The sequence below is a fragment of the Papio anubis genome, chromosome 15 (genome assembly GCF_008728515.1).
Source record: "Papio anubis isolate 15944 chromosome 15, Panubis1.0, whole genome shotgun sequence".
In the NCBI taxonomy this organism is placed as follows: domain Eukaryota; kingdom Metazoa; phylum Chordata; class Mammalia; order Primates; family Cercopithecidae; genus Papio; species Papio anubis.
In genome coordinates, this window is record NC_044990.1 from 51,472,019 (window position 1) to 51,493,340 (window position 21,322).

The 21,322-nt window shown below is 38.7% G+C and overlaps 1 protein-coding gene and 1 pseudogene across 2 annotated transcripts in view; both read left to right on the forward strand.

Moving 5' to 3' along the window:
- Positions 1-3,845, forward strand: part of LOC103879316 — a 24,018-nt pseudogene extending 20,173 nt beyond the window's left edge.
- The window catches only part of KLF5 (Kruppel like factor 5), a 20,449-nt gene extending 539 nt beyond the window's left edge, over positions 1-19,910 (forward strand). Inside the window, exons 2-4 of one of the 2 annotated variants that reach the window (XM_009192014.4) lie at positions 4,450-5,323; positions 6,133-6,192; positions 18,071-19,910. In XM_009192014.4, the coding sequence (XP_009190278.1) occupies positions 4,462-5,323; positions 6,133-6,192; positions 18,071-18,249 (1,101 nt within the window). In that variant the 5' untranslated portion in view covers positions 4,450-4,461 and the 3' untranslated portion in view covers positions 18,250-19,910. Of the gene's footprint in view, positions 1-3,653; positions 5,324-6,132; positions 6,193-18,070 lie in introns of those variants that run through there. The other variant, XM_031655893.1, reaches the window with a different exon arrangement.
- The last annotated feature ends 1,412 nt before the right edge of the window (positions 19,911-21,322 follow it).

The window sequence follows — 21,322 nt, forward strand, 5'->3', positions numbered from 1 at the left end:
CTGTTTTTTGGATATTAGTAGAGTTTTAAAATTAGGCTAGATAAATTATAGTATCCTTAGGATTAAGCGCATAAAGGGAGTTTTATGAAATATTTTAAGAAGAACATGTTTAAAAATCCAAACTGAAATATAAAATGTAATTTCTTGAGAACTGGAGGCAAGAGACATTACAAAAATAAAATATTAAGTTGTTGTCTTAAGACATAATTTTAATTAATATAAATAGATGTATTTAGTCTTATTTAAATTGCATATTTTTTCATCACAAAAACAATGAACAGAGCATCTTCTTTCTCGTCTCGTAATCTTTTGAGTCAAAATGCTTTAAATTCCAACTAATCTCAGTTGAAGCTTCTATTTATCAGGCTATTTCCTTAATGACTTTTTTTCTGATATGTGGCTTTAAGTGGTTGCCATTAATGAAAAAATACAAAGACTACAGATGTGAAATGTTTGAGAGGGCAATAATTACAATAGTTTTAAGTTTTCACTGATACAGATTCTAACAGGGGTGGACAATCAATGACTACCAAACAGTCACTTTAATTAAATAATCTTACCCTAGAGAAGAGTGTGCTCCCGTATAAAACTTTATTTTTCATGTTTATTCTTGTTCTTTTTCCTGTGGCCCAAGATCACTTGGCAATTTGATACTGATTTAGCAGAAATAAATATTCTATGAATATTTTTCTACTCGAAGTGAATACAGTTTTGTTGGCTGTGATACTCTATACCTCTTAATTTCGAGCTCTCTCTGACATTTCAGTTGTTTGCCAAACAACTGAATTTAGATTTGCCAAACAACTGAATTTAGATATTCCTTTTGCCGTGTCGTTGTGTGAACATTGCCCTAGTGATAGCTTCATATTTCCCTCATCTCATCATTCAGAAGCTATTTATCTATTTTTTTCCACTGCCTCCTTCAAACCCCCTCCCCCATCACTGAATGCCTGTTCAGCCCCCGCATATTCATCCGTATTTATTCCCGTAAAGATAGTGACACTTATGGTTTATTCTAAGACTAAATCTGTGTTGCCCAGTGACTAAGGACTTAAGCATGCACACTGCTTCTATGCTTACCCTCCTACCTAACTTGAGCACTCAACATTTTTATTTCATTCCCTCAGAATCCCCTGTTTTGGCACAGTTCACTTAACACACCACTGCCAGGCCACTAATTGATTTCTGAAACCTGACATTTGTTTTTTGTTTTCTCCCATCTTCCCTAATGGTACAGCACTACTAAGCGGGAAGGAATGCAAAGAACTAGAAAGTTCAAAGTAATTGAGGATCTGTCCATTCACTCTGTCTGGCTTCATGCCAATGTAGAACCTGGAACATTTGAAAAATATTTATCAAGTTTTAACCCTTTTTACTAAGTCGATGAAACGGGTTTGCAGCTGTAGCATTTATGTTAAAAGTAACAGCAGGGAAGCTTGGTTGAACATGTTCTTTATATGCTCAGAATCACATGGCAAATGTCTCCAAAAGGATTACTTTCCAATTTCCGTACTATTGTACAGTGCTAAGCTAGCTATTTTCTGTGAGACTGCAGAGCAGGGCATTTCAGAGAAACTATTACTTAAAAGTGGCAGCCCTATTTCATGAATCTTTATGCCTGAAATGAAATTTTAAAAGGTGCTACTGTATTGGAGCAAAAAGGAATATATTCAGTTACTATAAGAACCCCAACGCTAGCTTCATATCTATATTCATTATGAAAAGTGGAAATATGAAACAATTAACAAGACTAAAAATATTAAAAACAATATTAGTTGTGTGTGTTTTTTTCTTTTTTTTGCAATGAAAAAGCTTTTGTAAATGAAAGCATGTTAAAAAGTGGTGTGAAATTATGGAAGCATTTCCAGTAAAATACAGGGATTTTATTGCAGTGAAAACTTAGATTGAAATACCAGGCCACTGAAGCTCTCGTAAAAAGAAAGACAAAAGGAAAGGTCTAGATAGGTTTAAAAGCACATTAAGATACAGCTACCAAATGTATTAAATCTAAGTTAGATTTAGCTTACAGTTACAAGAGCACAAAAGTTCTATTAAGAATTATCTACATCACATTTAGGTTTGATGTTATCAGAATTAAGTAACTAACAATCTTTCAGAGCTCAATTTTTTAAAAGAGTTACATTAAATCCCATCCTAATTCTATAATCTGTTTCTAAGCTAATTAATTACATGATCGGTTTGATATTAGAGAAAAGCAAGACAGCTTTTTAAAGATGAAGGTGGACAGCATGGGGCTGTTTGGTTAGAGAAAAACTTGCAAAAGCACTTATTAAATAATACTTTGGTAACATGAAAGTAGTCATCAGTCATTCTCTGAAGGCAGTGGTCACAGTTAGTAGAAATGAATCATGTATCAACAGGAAGAGAAGGAAAAGGAGAAAAACCTAGTTTACAGCATAATTTTATATGTTCTAATAATAAATACATTTCTTTATGTGCTTATTAATTTTCTACCCATTGAAAATGAGATCCATACCTTTGATAGATATGCTCTTTGAAGTGAACGTTTTTTTCAAAGACTTTTTTTTTTAAAGCTGTTTTACTCTGAAGCGATGAGTAGGCTGTCGTATATGTAAAACTGTCTAATGGTATACTGTGCTGTCAACATATGTACATTTGTAGTAATATCACAAGCATTTTTATTGCAGTTTATTGTTCCGTCCTCCCAATAAGCCAGATAAAATCATGTACAAGAACATTAAGGATTAAGGGAAGTGGTTTCCTTAGGTGATTCCTGGCAAAAATTCACCCTCCCATTATAACAACATAGTAAATGGACGGTAATATATTTGGCTATTACCTTCCAACAAATTTGGATTCCCAGTTTCCAGTGTCTATGTGTCTATGTTTGTGGCTTTCTGGTTGTCTCTTCGTAGGAAAAGGTGCCACAATGTGAGGTAAATGTGCTAGGTTTCTGTTTTGTAAATATTAAAGTCCATTTTTTTAACATACAGTGCTAGCAAAAATAAGTCAAAGATGTAATGTCTATTTAAGTACACATTTGAGCCAGTCGTGCTTAAATTAGATTCCATGCTTCGGCTAGAATCAACATGGCTTAAATATTAGAAACTTCAAAATTCATATGGCCCAAGCCCTCCTCCCCACACACGGATAGGAGGTACAAATGTGTGGGAAAACCTCTAGCAATTAAAATCCTGAAGGAGTGGGAAAAACTCAGGCTTTTATGCGAGGATTTGAAAATAACGCTTCCCATCAAATCTTTTATTCAGGCATTCTGAATTTGCCTTGTTAAATGGATACAGTCACTGCTAAAGATACATGAGACAAGAGCTGTTTTAAATTTGTTTATCACACCGCCCCTAGTTTTCTGCTAAAGAGAAGTATATTTCGGATATTTAAAAGTACACACTCATTAGACAAATCTCTAAAAGCCTCAGCGCCCCCACCTAGCTGCCTTCTGGGTTTCAGCTTTTGAGTTTCAGGTCCTTGCACAACACCTAAGACGTGCAATACTCTTTTTCTTCCTAATCCTGGCAGAGAACAGTGCGAAGAGCTCTCCCTCCGCGTCTCCACCCTAATTCCCCCTCTTCCCAGATTCCACCCGCTCCGCTACTTCCCTCCGCCCCCAGCTCCGCCAGCCCAATCTGTCAGAGAAGTTGTGTACAAACTGCGCGGCCGCCCTGCGCGCGAAGCTCGTGGCCCGAGAGGGGTGCGGTCGGGCCGGCGGAGGCGGGGCCCTGGCTGCCTCTCTCCCTGCTCATAGGCTGGTCGCTCAGGCCCGGCCGGCCTTGAGGCCTCGGGATTCGCGGCGGCGCTGCCAATCAGGCGAGCGGGCCCCGCCCCCCCGGAGTTGGGTGAAATAGAGGCGGGCGTCAAGTGTCAGTAGTCGTGGGGCAGGTACGCGCGCTCGCAGTTCTCTCGCTGAGGTCGACGGTGGCGGGAGCGGGCTCTGGAGAGCCTGAGAGCGCAGTGGGGCGGGGCGGGAGAAAGTGGCCGCCCGTAGGACGTTGGCGTTTACGTGTGGAAGAGCGGAAGAGTTTTGCTTTTCGTGCGCGCCTTCGAAAACTGCCTGCCGCTGCCTGAGGGGTCCACCCGAAACCTCTCTCCTCCGACCGCAGCCCCGCACCGAGCTCGCCGCCCCAAGCCAGGGTGGGCGAGGTGGGAAGTGCGCCCGACCCGCGCCCGGAGCCGCGCTCCCGAGTGCCCATGGCTACGCGGGTGCTGAGCATGAGCGCCCGCCTGGGACCCGTGCCCCAGCCGCCGGCGCCGCAGGACGAGCCAGTGTTCGCGCAGCTCAAGCCCGTGCTGGGCGCCGCAAATCCAGCCCGCGACGCGGCGCTCTTCCCTGGCGAGGAGCTGAAGCACGCGCACCACCGCTCGCAGGCGCAGCCCGCGCCCGCGCAGGCCCCGCAGCCGGCCCAGCCGCCCGCTGCCGGCCCGCGGCTGCCTCCCGAGGAGCTAGTCCAGACAAGATGTGAAATGGAGAAGTATCTGACACCTCAGCTTCCTCCAGTTCCTATAATTCCAGAGCATAAAAAGTATAGACGAGACAGTGCCTCAGTCGTAGACCAGTTCTTCACTGACACTGAAGGGTTACCTTACAGTATCAACATGAACGTCTTCCTCCCTGACATCACTCACCTGAGAACTGGCCTCTACAAATCCCAGAGACCGTGCGTAACACACATCAAGACAGAACCTGTTGCCATTTTCAGCCACCAGAGTGAAACGACTGCCCCTCCTCCGGCCCCGACCCAGGCCCTCCCTGAGTTCACCAGTATATTCAGCTCACACCAGACCGCAGCTCCAGAGGTGAACAATATTTTCATCAAACAAGAACTTCCTACACCAGATCTTCATCTTTCTGTCCCTCCCCAGCAGGGCCACCTGTACCAGCTACTGAATACACCGGATCTAGATATGCCCAGTTCTACAAACCAGACAGCAGCAATGGACACTCTTAATGTTTCTATGTCAGCTGCCATGGCAGGCCTTAACACACACACCTCTGCTGTTCCGCAGACTGCAGTGAAACAATTCCAGGGCATGCCCCCTTGCACATACACAATGCCAAGTCAGTTTCTTCCACAACAGGCCACTTATTTTCCCCCGTCACCACCAAGCTCAGAGCCTGGAAGTCCAGATAGACAAGCAGAGATGCTCCAGAATTTAACCCCACCTCCATCCTATGCTGCTACAATTGCTTCTAAACTGGCAATTCACAATCCAAATTTACCCACCACCCTGCCAGTTAACTCACAAAACATCCAACCTGTCAGATACAATAGAAGGAGTAATCCCGATTTGGAGAAACGACGCATCCACTACTGCGATTACCCTGGTATGTGCTCTTACCTGGTTGAAGCATCAATAGGTTGTGTGTGTGTGTGTGTGTGTGTGTGTGTATGTGACTTTAAAATGGCAATTGAATAAATTGCAGTTTTTAATTCTAAATTAAGTGCCCCAGAAAGAGATTAAAGTAGGGTAGGGGAAAATAAGGTTTGGTAGTGAAGTGGAGGTTGTAGGCAGCTAGCGTGATGGTAGGTACAAGACTGTCTACAGGATAGATTTAAGAATGGTTTTGATGGCATGTGAGCATGTGCTCAGTTTTGAATGAGATATGTGGCCCAAAGTGTAAATTGAAGACAATACATGGAATATATCTACAAGTTACTGGGAAAGCTAGTTTATGATTAATACATGACAAAATTTATTGACTTTGATACATGATATGGCATGACGTGCTAAATGAAAAAACAAATGTGGGAGTACAGAAAATTACAGTCATCTTGGATAATGGCTTAGCATTGTCAGCTCTAGAGCCATTAAAATTTTCCAAAAAACATATAGTAACTCTTAAATTACGGAAGTGCAGCACCTACTGGAATATAAACACAAATTTTCCATTTGTAGTTTGGCTTGATTATCTGCATTCTTTCCTGTTAAAGTGATACATAAAACAAATCACTTTATGCCTTTAACAGGGTAATGGGGGAGGACTCTTTAAAAAACTTTTAAATCTGAAGCTTCAAATAATCTCATCTAGCATGAGAGATTTCTTCTTTAAAGCCAGATTTTAAACACTGAATCATCAAATGTAAAGATTTCAAAAGGATCTCCAAAATGACATGCTGTTCTCCTTTATTTTAGGTTGCACAAAAGTTTATACAAAGTCTTCTCATTTAAAAGCTCACCTGAGGACTCACACTGGTATGTAATTTTCTTGTTAATTCTGTGAGTTGTGTAAATAGTGTAAGTGGTATTCATCCTTTTAAAAGCTAACACGTGTTTGATCTCTTCTTCTGTCAACTTTTTTAAAAAAATAAATAGCCTACCTTTTCAGCACGGGCTTGGCTCAGAATTCAGTTCCATGAGAAATCTGGTTCCAGGAAGGCCGGTGATGTTCCCTCACTAAGGCCTTCTTGCCCTGTCACCGCTCATAGAATTGATTACCCAAAAACGTAAACAACGATGTTTACTAATGGATTTTAAAACTTGTAATGGCAGTGTTTTGAAGAAAAAAAAAAAAACTCATTTTCTTCCATAGCACATAATTTTGCTCTGAGAAAGCCATTTTAAACTCTTGAAAACTTTCCCATTGAGCGTGTACAGCATAATGGGTGAAAACATTATCTTTAGTTTCACCTATAGGTTAAAATATCTGTGTTTAGTATGTTTTCTGTGCTTGATGAAAGGTAGGGCTGAAATTGCAGTGTTAAAATCAGGTGGTCAGAAATGGGTTAGAAGCCCCAGCCCAAACTTGGTATGTATGAGAGACTTCATCTTTATTCTAGCTTACATTTCATTGTTGTTTACTTGTGCTTTTAAATTTAGCCACTCTACTTTTGTATTTGCAGTCACTTTTTTTGACACTGAGTGTTGCTCTGTCGCCAGGCTGTAGTGCAGTGTTGTGATCTCAGCTCACTGCAACCCCTGCCTCCCACGTTCAAGCGATTCTCCTGCCTCAGCCTCCTGAGTAGCTGGGATTACAGGCCCCCACCACCACGCCCAGCTGATTTTTGTATTTCTAGTAGAGATGGGGTTTCACCATGTTGGCCAGGCTGGTCTCAAACTCCTGACCTCTGCCTTGGCCTCCCAAAGTGCTGGAATTACAGGCGGAAGCCACTGCGCCCAATCAGCACTTTTAAGAACTTTTAAATTTTAAAATTATATCAGAAGCCATTTTAAGATGAAACCAGGTGGCATACCTTAAAGGCCCCCAAATACTCCAAATATTTTCAAATATATAGATGGTTACTAATTGCGATTTTCTTGAAAGAGCAGCCCTAAAGGAAAGAACTTACATAAAGTGATTGTTTTTTTCCCTCAATAAATACAGCCTTACCTAAAGTTCAAAGAATAAGTTTGCTAATAAAAGCAATGACCTAGCAAAATGTATTATTCCATCATTGCTATGGAAACCAAAGTATTCAACAGTTCCTTTGAATGGGTTGTTGGATTAGTGTGAGGACTTGAATCTCCCCAGGCTAGATGTTACTATGGAAATTGAGTTTTGATAAATGAAGTAGTTATCTCTAACTGCTGCATTAAAAAGTAAAAGCCTTTGAACAAAGGTCAGTGCTGAGATAGAGCCCTAAGAGGAATATGGTTGCAGACATTTTGTATGCATGTTAGGAAGCATTGCTTGATATCCCAGTGATAAACACTACTTATTAAAATCTGATGACAGTGTAGTAGATTCCAGGGCTTTCTGAGAAACTGCTTTTAAGGAAAAGACATCTTTTGTATTTATCTATGAAATGAGCAGGCTGTTTTGGCCTGAGGTTTTTGCATAGAGACAAACTGATTACATAAGAGGAAGGATCCTTCATAAGCAGCCCAAGGTAGAAATTTTTATAGTTAAACACAAATGAATTAAGCATGTTATAAAAACTCCAACTTAAAGTTTTCAAGATACAAATGACAAGTGCCAGTAAAATATTCCATATAGTAATATCAAAATGTCCTTTTACAGAATATAAATGGAAATATAAAGACATTTGAGCTGTTGTTTTTTTCTCTTGGAAGTCCTTGAAACGAGAGATAGGAGGGAACACATTTTCATGGGGTTAAAGTCTCCTCATAAAAGAGCACAATTGCATATAACGATGTAATCAACTACTTATTGCAGGGATGTAGTCAAACCCATATCTGGATAGCCTTTCACCCCCTGTCAGGGTTTAGTGCCGTGAATGCTTATACCTGCGATTCAGGAACTTGACCTGCTGGCAGATACATTTAATCGTGGGTTGTCTTAACAGTGCTTGTACTAATAAAAACAGACCAAAAAGAAGGCCTGGTTTGGGTCCCTTGCATCAGCTTTTTCACCTGACCATAAACATTGTGGCCTTCAACATCTAATGAATGAGAACATGTAATCCAGTTTAATAAAGTTTTGTTTGATAGTCTTTCAAATGCCTTGGGGAGGGTTTGTAGCAGACTTGTTCATCTGGCTAAACCTGTTCTTGGGTAATCATAGAGCATTGAGGTTGTTTTCTCCTCATTTCTAGTTTCTAGACAATGCCTTTTAAAATTACCTGTTCTCTCATTGCATCCTCCCCACCCATGCCCGCCTGTTGTTTTTAAATTAATGTATCTGAAGCCAGCAAAGGTGTTTTTTCTTTTTTTTCTTCCCTTTAAGGCCCAGGTGGAACAGTTAGAACAGTTTTTCTAAATTACTTCTCTTATATAATAGCTTTTTTGGGTTTTCTTTCTGTCCTCCCCCTCCCTCTTGGACCATTTATCAGAGGACTTTAAAAACCACACAACAGTTGTATTTGATGACATAAAATACTCTTTAAATGATTGCCGTTTTACAGGCAGAATGTGAAGCACCCTAGCATTTCTTTGGAAAATAATTGTAATTGCTTTAAAATGTCAAGTTACCTTATGTTTTAAAAATAATTTAAGCAATGAAAACAGCCTACATCTGCGTTTAATTACTTCTTCTGGATTTTTAGATTGTAAATGCTTCTTTAACTTGGGTTGCAAATTGAACCTAAGCAAATAATAGTCTTAACAAAACAGAACTTTTTAAGTAATCTGAGATGACAGAGTAGATGATATATCAGTTTCTTAAACCAGAAGTATAGCATTCAAGTCTTCTAAGTTCATATACTTTGATTTCTTTATCAGGACATCGCATATAAATAATACAAAGTTCTGTCTTCTTTGTGTGATTAGACAATACTGGAAACATAATTTGCTTCTATTCTAGAGAATAATTATATTTATTTACATCTGTACATACATAATATAGCATAAGGCCTGTAGAAGCACCCCTTATAGATGTGGATGTTTGCATGTGTTATTTGTAATATGTGTGTGTATACATTTATGCCTTTGGTGAGAAATAATTATGACTGCTTCTAGGCAACAGTGTCAATGAGTGGTATATTTCCAATTCAAAATACTTGTACTTTTAACAGCATTTAAATGAACTTTCTACTGAAGTTTATATGCTTCATGATGTCTACAAGGGGTGGAACACATTGCCATTACTCTAAAGTTGTTCCCAAGTACCTAAGAGTCACATACTGTTTTGTCTTCATAAATCAACATGACTGATGCACTGTCTGTTGCAACCAGTATTACATGGTGACATACCTTACTTTTTTCTTTAATATCATAATGAATATTTAAAATAATGTCAAGTTTGCAAAGGTTTGAGGCCGAAAGAAGTTAAAATCAGTAGGAAAAAATATTGACTGTATCCTCAAACAAAAATTTGTAGAAATTTAAAAAGTTCTTTCTGGAGAAAACATTCTGAAAAAGTAAGCCACGAACTCAACACAGAATGTTTGAAGTCCTAGCGGTTCTCTTCATGTGCGTGGATACGCACTTAACCTTAGAGAATATGCTAAAGCTGTTGGGAAATCAGGGTACGGTAACGTTTCTAGATTTTTTTCCCCCCCAGTTTCAGCTATCTGGAACAGGGCAGGAAATTAGCATTTGTACAAAGAAAGTCTTCGAACAACGCACACACTTGGCTCAAGTATTCCTCAGACCCAGACTCCATGTGCTGCCTATTCTGTGTATACTAAGTGATCCCAGAGTGGTTTACTAGAGATTGACAGTGGAAAAGGACAATTTGAAACATGCCCATAAGAGAAAATGGAAACATTGTACAAATAACATAGGAACACAAAATGGACTCTTTTTTTTTTTTGTGAGATGTAGTCTCGCTCTTGTCCCCAGGCTGGAGTGCAATGGTGTGATCTCGGCTCACTGCAACCTCCACCTCCTGGGTTCAAGCGATTCTCCTGCCTCAGCCTCCCGAGTAGCTGGGATTACAGGTGCCTGCCACCACGCATGGCTAATTTTTGTATTTTTAGTACAGACGGGGTTTCACCATGTTGGCCAGGCTGGTCTTGAACTCCTGAGCTAGGTGATCCACCCGCCTCAGCCTCCCAAAGTGCTGGGATTACAGGCGTGAGCCACTGTGCCTGGCGCACAAAATGGACTCTTAAAGCACTGTGTTCAAGATTCCCTGTTTAGGAAAGAGTTCCACATTAAGTCCTGGAAAGACTTTTTAGTGGAAGCCCGGTTTGTAAAGGGGTTACATTCCCATTTTCTGCCTTACTGTCTTTTGCAGAAGACTTTATTGCCTACTGACGTGTGTAGTAAGATGTTATTAGGTATACTTTATATAAATCTCTACTTGAGATTTGCTGCTGAATATATTGAGTTTCAGTTTGGGTACTAAAAAATCCTTAGGTATGAATTTCTTTTCTAGGGCCTGGCGCAGTGGCTCACACCTGTAATTCTAGTACTTGGGAGGCCGAGACAGGTGGATCACCTGAATTCAGGGGGGGTTCGAGACCAGCCTGGCCAACATGGTGAAACCCCATCTCCACTAAAAATACAAAAATTAGCCAGGTGTGGTGGCACATGCCTGTAGTCCCAGTTACTCAGGAGGCTGAGGCAAGATACTCGCTTGAACCCAGGAGGTGGAGGTTGCGGTGAGCTGAGATCATGCCACTGCACTCCAGCCTGGGCTACAGAGTGAGACTCCATTTCAAAAAAAAAAAAAAATTTCCTTTCTAGGTCTTTGCTCCAAAGTCATTTTTCATGGAATATATTAAGTATAGCTTTTGATTTTAAAATCTCAATAATATTTGGCTGGGCCTGGTGGCTCACACCTGTAATCCTAGCTCTTTGGGAGGCAGAGGCAGGTGGATCACCTGAGTTCAGGGGTTCGAAACCAGCCTGACTAACATAGTGAAACCCTGTCTCGACTAAAAATACAAAAATTAGCTGGGCATGGTGTCTCATGCCTATAGTCCCAGCTACTTGGGAGGCTGATGCAGTAGACTCGTTCGAACCCAGGAGGTGGAGGTTGCGATGAGCTGAGATCGTGTCACTACACTCCAGGCCGGACAACAGAGCGAGACTCTGTCTCAAAAAAATAAAATAATAATCGATAATATTGACAATAAAGATATTTTCATTGTAGGTACTTACTAAAAGGAACATTCAATGTTCTGAACATTAGTTACTCTTTTTTGTGTGTGTGTGGAACTGTGGGAACAGGGTAAAAGGCTTTTTAGGAAAACTGTATACAAAGGTTTTCACTTTGGGCCTTAATGGATGGAGATCTTACAATGTGAATCGAAAAATATATTAATAGTGGTTACATGTGTAACCTGTTTTATTGGTAGAGGTAACCCAGGCAAAAACTTTTTTCAGGAAGAGATTTAGGACTCAATGGTTTTTTGAGTCTCTATTTGAAACCTATTTCAGAGGAAGTATCACATTTGTGTTAGATTTTATTAAACATTCTTTTTATTCTTTTCAATTTTTTCATTTGCAGCTTTGAAATTTATTTTCTGTATTGATAATTTCAAACAGAATTTTTTTTTTTTTTTTTTTTTTAAGTAGTAGCTTAAGAGACTTGCTGGTTCAGACCCCAGGAAAGGTATTTATGAGCATGAAAGCTCTTAGAAGCAATTTCTTTTTAATGACTCACTGGGAAGATTAAACTTTGCTTTTAGGACTTGTTCTTTCATCTGAAAAACATTTACATAGGAAATTGATTAAACATTGTTTAGAGATGATAAAGCTTATCAAAGGTTAAGAAGTATAATTTGATTCAGCAAATATTTTTTACTGGTTTTGTGGAGAATCCAAATACGAATAATCTCTTCTTGCCCTTTTATTCTTAACCTAGTGGGAGAAGATCGTTCATAAATAGACTAAATAGAATTGCTGGAGTGGAGATAGAAGTAATTAGTCTTGAAAGTAGAGAGTAATGTTTTTAAAAAATAATAATACAGTCACCCAAGAATTTGGCAGATATTTTTGGTCCTATAGAATGTAGTAGCTGTTTACTTGATGACCTACATCATTTCTGGTGAAAGATTAGAAATAATGTCCTACTTTAGTAAAAGTCCTCCGTAGCAGCGTTCCTAGTCTGTTAGCCAGTATTATTTATATTCAAAGATCTCAAACAACAGCTCTTACTAAGGATAAGTTACAGTTTTAGAAGGACACAGTAGGTAACTTTTACCAAAAAATACCTATACAGAAGAAGAAATTTATTTTTGGCTACTTTATGAAAAGGTAAACCTTTACGAGTTGGGAGGAGACCTACTAGTCAGGGTCACCATGTGAAGTGCAAATTAAAGGGAAGGTTATCTAGTACTCATTCCATACTGGGAAAAAATGAAAATAGAGGATTTTTCTGTTTTGCTTCCCAAAAAAAGGTGAAATTCTTCGACACTTTTTAACGTCAGTGTGAACTCCCATAGTAAGAAAGTGAATCCGAGTGTTGTCTCGTTGTCAGGAGACTTGAAGAATTGGTATTTCATTTCATTAACTCTATTAATGACAGGGGATAGTCTTCATAATGTTTACTGGGAACCCTGAGGAGAAGTAGCAGTGGTTCAGGAGTCCAGAGATTCCAGACATCTGCTAGGATGTAGACTGTAAGTGTAACCCCTGACATCGTGTTCCCACCTATTCCCTCTTTGGGTTTGGCAGATCAGTGCTTTCTGACCCTGGGAGAAGTCCCCTCACTGCCTTTGACCAGCACTAGGGCTCTAGTATGCCTTGGCTTTCCTGAAGTCCAGTCCAGTTCTACGTAGGAAAATTTGTTTATACAGAGTTTATTTATCCCTGTATAACTTCAGAATGGACAATAACTGATTCTGATTATTTTCTCCGGAAGAGGCTCAAAACATGGTTCTCACCTAAAAGCATATTATCTGATTACCCTCAGTGATCCTAGGCAGGGCAAAGCCAGGCAAAGCCCTGCTGCAGGAGGGTCCACAGAAGAAGAAAAAGCTGACAGCCTGAAAAGAACCTTTTATGCCTTGCCTCCTTTTCATTAATCAGAATAACTGAGTTGTTTTCAAGATGCATTAGGGAAAGTGTGGCATTACAGCAGGAATGGAAGATAGTCTCTGCCCTCGAAGAACTTTAAAAGCTAGTTAAGGAGGCAAAATACAAGTATTCGAAGCCTTCCTAAAGCAGTATATGTGCAGGTGCAAATCGATAGCTCAACAGAAATTTAAGTGATGGGGATACAGAAAAGTGAAATGATTTCTCCTGGCCTGTTCAGAGGCTTTCTAGAAGGGGTGAGGTATCGGACTTTAAAGAAAGTGATAAACATGAATTGAGGAGAAAAGGAAAGGAATTTCTCTTTCATTGTTTTTTTTTTTTGTTTTTCGTTTTTGGCAATCAGCTTCCCTAGGTTGAATGGGCACCAATATTGATGGTGTTATCTGGTAAATAATTAGATGCATTTACAAATGCTAATCATACTAATCTTTGATATGGACCTTCTGTTCCAAGTATAGGAAATCTGTGACAATGAGTTTTAATAGAAGGTGTTTGGATGGAAAATTACCGGCATAGATATAAAAATATGAATTAGTGAGCTAAAATCATCCTACTTTATCTCTTTTCTTAGATATCTAAATCATTCTCCTATGAATTTCTTTAATAAGTGTTTCCTATTTTTTTCCCTTTTGGTTTTTAGAAGCAAATCTAATAGCCTGTTTCAGAGACTAAATTTCGTAAGTCTCAAATGATGGGAAAAATCTAATTATTATTGAATTGCATGAAAATATTTTTCTCTTGAAATAAGAGCTCATTTTGAGCTTCAAGGACTCTTAAGTTCTAAGAGTTTAGATTAGGTTGAAATAATTTATTCTACTTTAAAAGTTTACATTGTTTAGGTTCCCAGAACAAGATACAGATTTTTAAGTTCTTTGAGGCCAGAAACTAAGTCTTACTTGTGTTTTGCAAGGCATTTAGTACGAGTTACACCTTCACTAATAAACAGTGACTTTAATTCTCATGGTATTTTAGTTTTTATTGATTGAGTTGTCTTTTAGTCACCAGAAAGGAAACCGATGTGCAAATTTGCTACAATAAACTTAAAAAAAAATTATCTAAAATAACTTTTAAGATAAATATTTCCATCAGTGATTTTTGTTCTTTCGTTAGAAGAATCTATGTAGAACATTTTAGGGTAAGGCCTTGGTATGAGTCTATTGAATGTGTTCAGCAGAGCAGAGAAACTTCCCATTCCATTGTGATAGGTTCAGAAGTCATTTTAAAATCTGTTCAGAGGGGGGAAAAAAAAAGACAATTTTCAGTTTGTTGCTGAGGATTTTTAAAATGGCTTACAAACATGTTCCACTAACCCACTGAAATTCAGTTACCCTGGGGGAAAGGAGCTATTGTTAGGTGTTAGGTGATACCTGGGAATTGCCAATACCTGACTGAACAGTGCTCAGGACCCCGCAGGTCCTACAGAGGCTGGCTCTGCCAAGTTGTGCCCTGTGTTTCAGATCATCTGGGGTGCAAGGCCTGCTGTGATTCCATTAAGCCATTCCTTGGCTGACCTTCACAAGTGGCTTTAGAATATGGAAATAAATTTGAACAATATGTATGTGTTCCTTAAATCATTCAAAGAGAGTGTATTAGTGTTTGCTAATGGAAGATTTAAGTGGGACATTAAGGAAAAGTGGCAGACCGGGATTCTTAATGTGGAGCTCATCGTTTTGCTTCTAACTCACGGGGTTATTGTGAGGAAGCGAGAGAATGAGAAGCACCTCGCTCTGGAGTATGTGCTCCATGGCTGCTGGTGCCTGCTCCCTTTTCTTTTTACTGGTAATGTTTCTGCTTAACATTTTTGTAAAGTATGTTAATGACTTTATCAGCATGGATAGTATGTATGTTTAACTTGAACATAGTTTTCAAAGATTAGAGATTCTAGCAAAATACTCCTGTAATTTAAAAACAGAATGAGAAAACACATACTTTGAGATAAAGTTGGAGCTTGTTTTCTGTGCTGTACAAACTTGTCACTTTTTTCTTTTTGCCTTTGGAAAGTTTCACGTTAACAGCATGAGAACTTAAAAATACAGTTGATGTTGAAAGAGCTTAACTAAATATTTTAAATTGGTGGTATTGGAAAGAGATTCTGTAAAAATCCAATTAAACTTTTGAAAGCTCTATCCTGTTGAAATATAACTTAAAGGAAGTCAGTTTGGTTTCCCAGAAGTACTGTGCATAGTGTTTCTGGCTGAGGAAGAAAGGCCCAAGTCTGCTGTTTGGCCAGAAATTGGGTACCAGCTTCCTCTACGATGTTTTACTTGAACGGTGTTGACACTTGAACAAATCCCATAGAAACTGCCCCAAGTGGGGGATAGTTGTCCTTACTTTTATGGTAAGACTTGGCCCCAGTAACTAACATTCCAGACACTGGTAGTATTATTGGCTGAATAATCTATAGATGTGCATAAATTGAGAGCAAAACCCCAAATGTTTTAGAAACTTTAATGGCTACCGTATTTCAAGCAATCAGTAAAGTAAACTTTAAAAAATACTGGTGCAGTTTATTGCTTCATAGCCAATAAAAATAGTGAACAAAAAGAGTCTAGTGTCCCTTGTTTCTTACATAAACTCTGAAAATTCAGTTCTGCTATTTAATTATTAAATTCAAAAGACTAGAATGATTTCTTTTAAAATTGGGAGCACTATAGGAATTTTTTTCCTTGTCTCAGACATCAGAAATAGCTTTTTCTTTCCATTAAATGACAGTAAAGTATTTAACCAATATGTTTGTTTCTGTGGTTTATTTTTCACAGGGAACAAAAACTAATAGTACTGTGCAAAATTATTTTTTGTGATGATTTACATCTATAAATGTGATATCTATATTTACTACTGGTGTTAAAATATTTTTATATATGAAATATTTTATGTGATTGTAAGTGCAAGAACGTGATCTATACTTTGCTTCATAAAAGGCTTGAATGTCTTAGGTTAAATTTCTGGTTCGAATTTCCTATGAGGGGAGGAAAAATTCTAGAATTGAGATGTGCGTTTTTAAAGTGGATTGATAGGAATCAGAAAGGGAATTAAAACCAAAACTGTCTGAGTCAGAGGCAGAGGAGAGAAGAGAGGAAGTATGGCACAGCAGTTCCATACCATGGGAAATGCAGGTGAAATCTGAGGGGAAGGAAATTGGGACCACTTTCATGTGGTCTGTTTTGGCACTTTCTTCTTTGTCCCTATGGGATTTTGTCTGAGAGTCAGAGTGGTTATCAGGACAACGAAAATATTAACCACAAATTGTAGAAATCTCAGTTGATGAGGACAGGGTCTTTTAAAGTTTAGACTGACTTGGTTAATCCTACAACTTCCTGAACATGATACTGCTAAATTAGGCAGAAAGGTTGTGCAGTTTCTGTTTCGTCAGAACTAAACAAGTGTTCAAAGCAACTCTGAGGTTGCTCCCTCTCAGAAGAAAACATTTTTGTAAGGGAGTTTAAGAGGTAAAAAGGTATCTGTATAAAACTCAGCAGTAAGCCAATAATACTTTAATGTACAAATTTATCTCACAAATTCTTATCAAAAAAATAAAATTCATAGAAAATCATAAAATCATAAATGTAGGAACTGCTAGTTAATGCTCACTGAAAGAACGTTTTGGTATTTATTCCTACTGGAATACATGATCTCCAGTAGGATTCATTCACCAACAGTGAATTAAGACTACATTATGAATATTTAGTAGTTTTGAAAGTTAAACAGCTGGCAAACTTTGGAGAGCATTAGGAATAATATACATTACAAGATGGGAGGGAGGAACATACCAACTCACTACTCAAGGGAAGAGAACTGTGGACGAATGGAATGGGTAGGTTGAACAATTTCAGACTTTCAGAGGTATATTACACATGTAAGCTCCATGAGGCCAGCCGTTTTTATTTTGTTAACCGTTATATCGCAAGTATTTGGGACAGTTCCTGGCCTATAATAGATGCTTGGCGAATTGTTTATAGAATGAATTTTGGGCACAACACTTGACAAAGGAAAACTAAATACAAGTCAACAAATGTCACAGTTGTTACAGTTGTTTCATGGTCTAACCTTTTTACCAATGTGAAGTTATCAGTACCAGAGTGTTTTGCTTCAGTCTGCAAAAAGAGGGTGTGAAGATGTGTGTGAATCTCAAAGAGTGAATGCCCTAATAGTCCATTTTGGAGGCCATGTGTTCAAGTGAACTGATTTATGAGCTGCAGGCTTCAACCTGGCTAATTTAGAAACATCTAGTACCAGTTTCTGGTTAAGCAATTGTGGTACATGAAATTCATTGTATAGGTGATGCGTGCAACAGCTTCTGAATTTTTTCCTCCCTCATCCACCTTACAGCCATTAGTCCTATAATAATTTAATTTGGGTTTGTTGGTATAGAAACTGTATTTGCACAATAATGATAAAGCCACTCAGGCTCATCTAGTCATTTCCTGGATTTATGTGTGTAGGAGTACATAAAAATAAGGGCACTGAATCATTTCGCATTTGCCTAAAATTGCTTTTCTTCAGTTGTTCAAAGGTACACAAAATGCTTTTTTCTTTATAAGGTAAAAAATACTTGGAGGTTATAAGAAATAACTCTTAACTAGCTTACTCTGAGTGGCTTTGATATGTATTTACTCATAATGGAATTCATGAGCTTTCCTTCCTTCGCTTGGCCAAGATTTTTTTTCTTTGAAATTCCTTCTCCAGTGTTATCTAGGATGTTTGCATTACAAGCAGGCCGCCTCACCTCCTTTGTTCGTTGTCACAGGTGAAAAGCCATACAAGTGCACCTGGGAAGGCTGCGACTGGAGGTTCGCGCGATCGGATGAGCTGACCCGCCACTACCGGAAGCACACAGGCGCCAAGCCCTTCCAGTGCGGGGTGTGCAACCGCAGTTTCTCACGCTCCGACCACCTGGCCCTGCACATGAAGAGGCATCAGAACTGAGCGCTGCCCATGCCACCCGACCCGTTCCAGGTCCCCGGGCTCCCTTTCAAACAACAAACCTAACTGTTCCTATATATATATATATAAAAAAAAAAAAAAAAGAAAGAAAAGAAAACAACAAAAACTGGAAATGTATATTTTGTATATTTGAGAAAACAGGGAATACATTGTATTAATACCAAAGTGTTTGGTCATTTTAAGAATCTGGAATGCTTGCTGTAATGTATATGGCTTTACTCAAGCAGATCTCATCTCATGACAGGCAGCCACATCTCAACATGGGTAAGGGGTGGGGGTGGAGGGGAGTGTGTGCAGCATTTTTACCTAGGCACCGTCATTTAATGTGACAGTGTTCAGTAAACAAATCAGTTGGCAGGCACCAGAAGAAGAATGGATTGTATGTCAAGATTTTACTTGGCATTGAGTAGTTTTTTTCAATAGTAGATAATTCCTTAGAGGTATACAGTGTACCTGGCAATTCACAAATAGCCATTGAACAAATGTGTGGGTTTTTAAAAAATATATACATATATGAGTTGCCTATATTTGCTATTCAAAATTTTGTAAATATGCAAATCAGCTTTATAGGTTTATTACAAGTTTTTTAGGATTCTTTTGGGGAAAAGTCATAATTCTTTTGAAAATAACCGTAAATACACTTACAGTTAGAATTTGTGGTAAGATACCTCTCAACATTACCAAAATCATTTCTTTAGAGGGAAGGAATAATCATTCAAATGAACTTTAAAAAAGCAAATTTCATGCACTGATTAAAATAGGATTATTTTAAATACAAAAGGCGTTTTATATGAATTATAAACTGAAGAGCTTAAAGATAGTTACAAAATACAAAAGTTCAACCTCTTAAAATAAGCTAAACGCAATGTCATTTTTAAAAAAAAGGACTTATGATGTCGTTTTCACATATGACAATGTTGCATTTACGATGCAGTTTCATGTACCGAAACGTTGAATTGATGATGCAGTTTTCATATATCGAGATGTTCGCTCCTGCAGTACTGTTGGTTAAATGAAAATTTATGTGGATTTTGCATGTAATATACAGTGAGACACAGTAATTTTATCTAAATTACAGTGCAGTTTAATCTCTTAATACTGACTCAGTGTCTGCCTTTAAATATAAATGATATGTTGAAAACTTAAGGAAGCAAGTGCTACATATATGCAATATAAAATAGTAATGTGATGCTGATGCTGTTAACCAAAGGGCAGAATAAATAAGCAAAATGCCAAAAGGGGTCTTAATTGAAATGAAAATTTAATTTTGTTTTTAAAATATTGTTTATCTTTATTTATTTTGTGGTAATATAGTAAGTTTTTTTAGAAGACAATTTTCATAACTTGATAAATTATAGTTTTGTTTGTTAGAAAAGTTGCTCTGAAAACATGTAAATAGATGACAAACGATGTAAATAATTTTGTAAGAGGCTTCAAAATGTTTATACGTGGAAACACACCTACATGAAAAGCATAAATTGGTTGCTGTTTTGCTTCTTTTTCCCTCTTATTTTTGTATTGTGGTCATTTCCTATGCAAATAATGGAGCAAACAGCTGTATAGTTGTAGAATTTTTTGAGAGAATGAGATGTTTATATATTAACGACATTTTTTTTTGGAAAATAAAAAGTGCCTAAAAGATGTATGTTGTGCTTTTCTTCTTCACCTGCAATAAAGGGTCTGATCAGGGCAGTTAGTGAGAAATCAATTCCACACATTTGTAGAAGAGCCACAGTGAACTCGTATGTACTTAAGACAGGGATTTATTTTTTGAGACGGAGTCTCGCTCTGTCACCCAGGCTTGAGTGCGGTGGCGCTCACTGCAACCTCCGCCTCCCAGATTCAAGTGATTCTCCTGCCTCAGCCTCCCGAGTAGCTGAGATTACAGGCGTACGCCACCACGCCTGGCTAATTTTTGTATTTTTAGTAGAGACAGGGTTTCACCATATCGGCCAGTCTGGTCTTGTGAACTCCTGACCTCGTGATCCACTCGCCTCAGCCTCCCAAAAGTGCTAGGATTACAGGCATGAGCCACTGTGCCCAGCTAGGGGATTTATTTTTTAAATATAATTGGCATAAAGGGAGTCACAATTCACGAATCTGGCCACATAATGCACGAGACCACCGTCAGCATCCTTGGTTGAAAACAGCATACAGTTAACTTGCATGTCCTAGTCTGGAGATTTTGTCGTCAGAGGAAAGCAAAGCAAGAATTGGTGTAACACTTAAAAAAATTTATAATTTGGTTTTATTCCGCAGCAACAAGTACACCTAGAACCTACATCTTGGTTTCTTTTTTTTTTTTTTTTTTTTTTTTTTTTTTGAGACTATCACACAGGCTGGAGTGCAGTAGCGTAATCTTGGCTCACAGCAACCTCCACCTCGGGTTCAAGGGATTGTCCTGCTTCAGCCTTCTGAGTAGTTGGGGTTACAGGCACGTACCACCATGCCCAGCTAATTTTTGTATTTTTTGTAGAGATGGGATTTCACCATGTTGGCCAGGCTGGTCTCAAACTCCTGACCTCAAGTGATCCACCCTCCTTGGCCTCCCAAAGCACTGGGATTACAGGCTTCAGCCACCACGCCCGGCCTAGGTCTCGTTTTTATTATTACTTTTAATTATACTTTAAGTTCTGGTGTACATGTGCAGAATGTGCAGGTTTGTTACATAGGTATACACATGCCATGGTGGTTTGCTACACCCATCAACCCATCATCAACATTAGGCATTTCTCCTAATGCTCTCCCTCCCCCAGCCCCCAACCCCCTGACAGGCCCCAGTGTGTGATGTTCCCCTTCCTGTGTCCATGTGTTCTCATTGTTCAATTCCCACTTACGAGTGAGAACATGCAGTGTTTGGTTTTCTGTTCTTGTGTTAGTTCGCTGAGAACGACGGTTTCCTAGATCTTGGTTTCTAATACCATTGTCCAATTTTTTTAAAAAATAAGCTCCTTAGAGAAACAGCTGATTCTAAGACTGGAGTGGGAAACATGCCAGTCCAGAGCATCCTGTAGTGTAAGAAAGTGATATATCAGAAGGAATATAGGAAGCGATG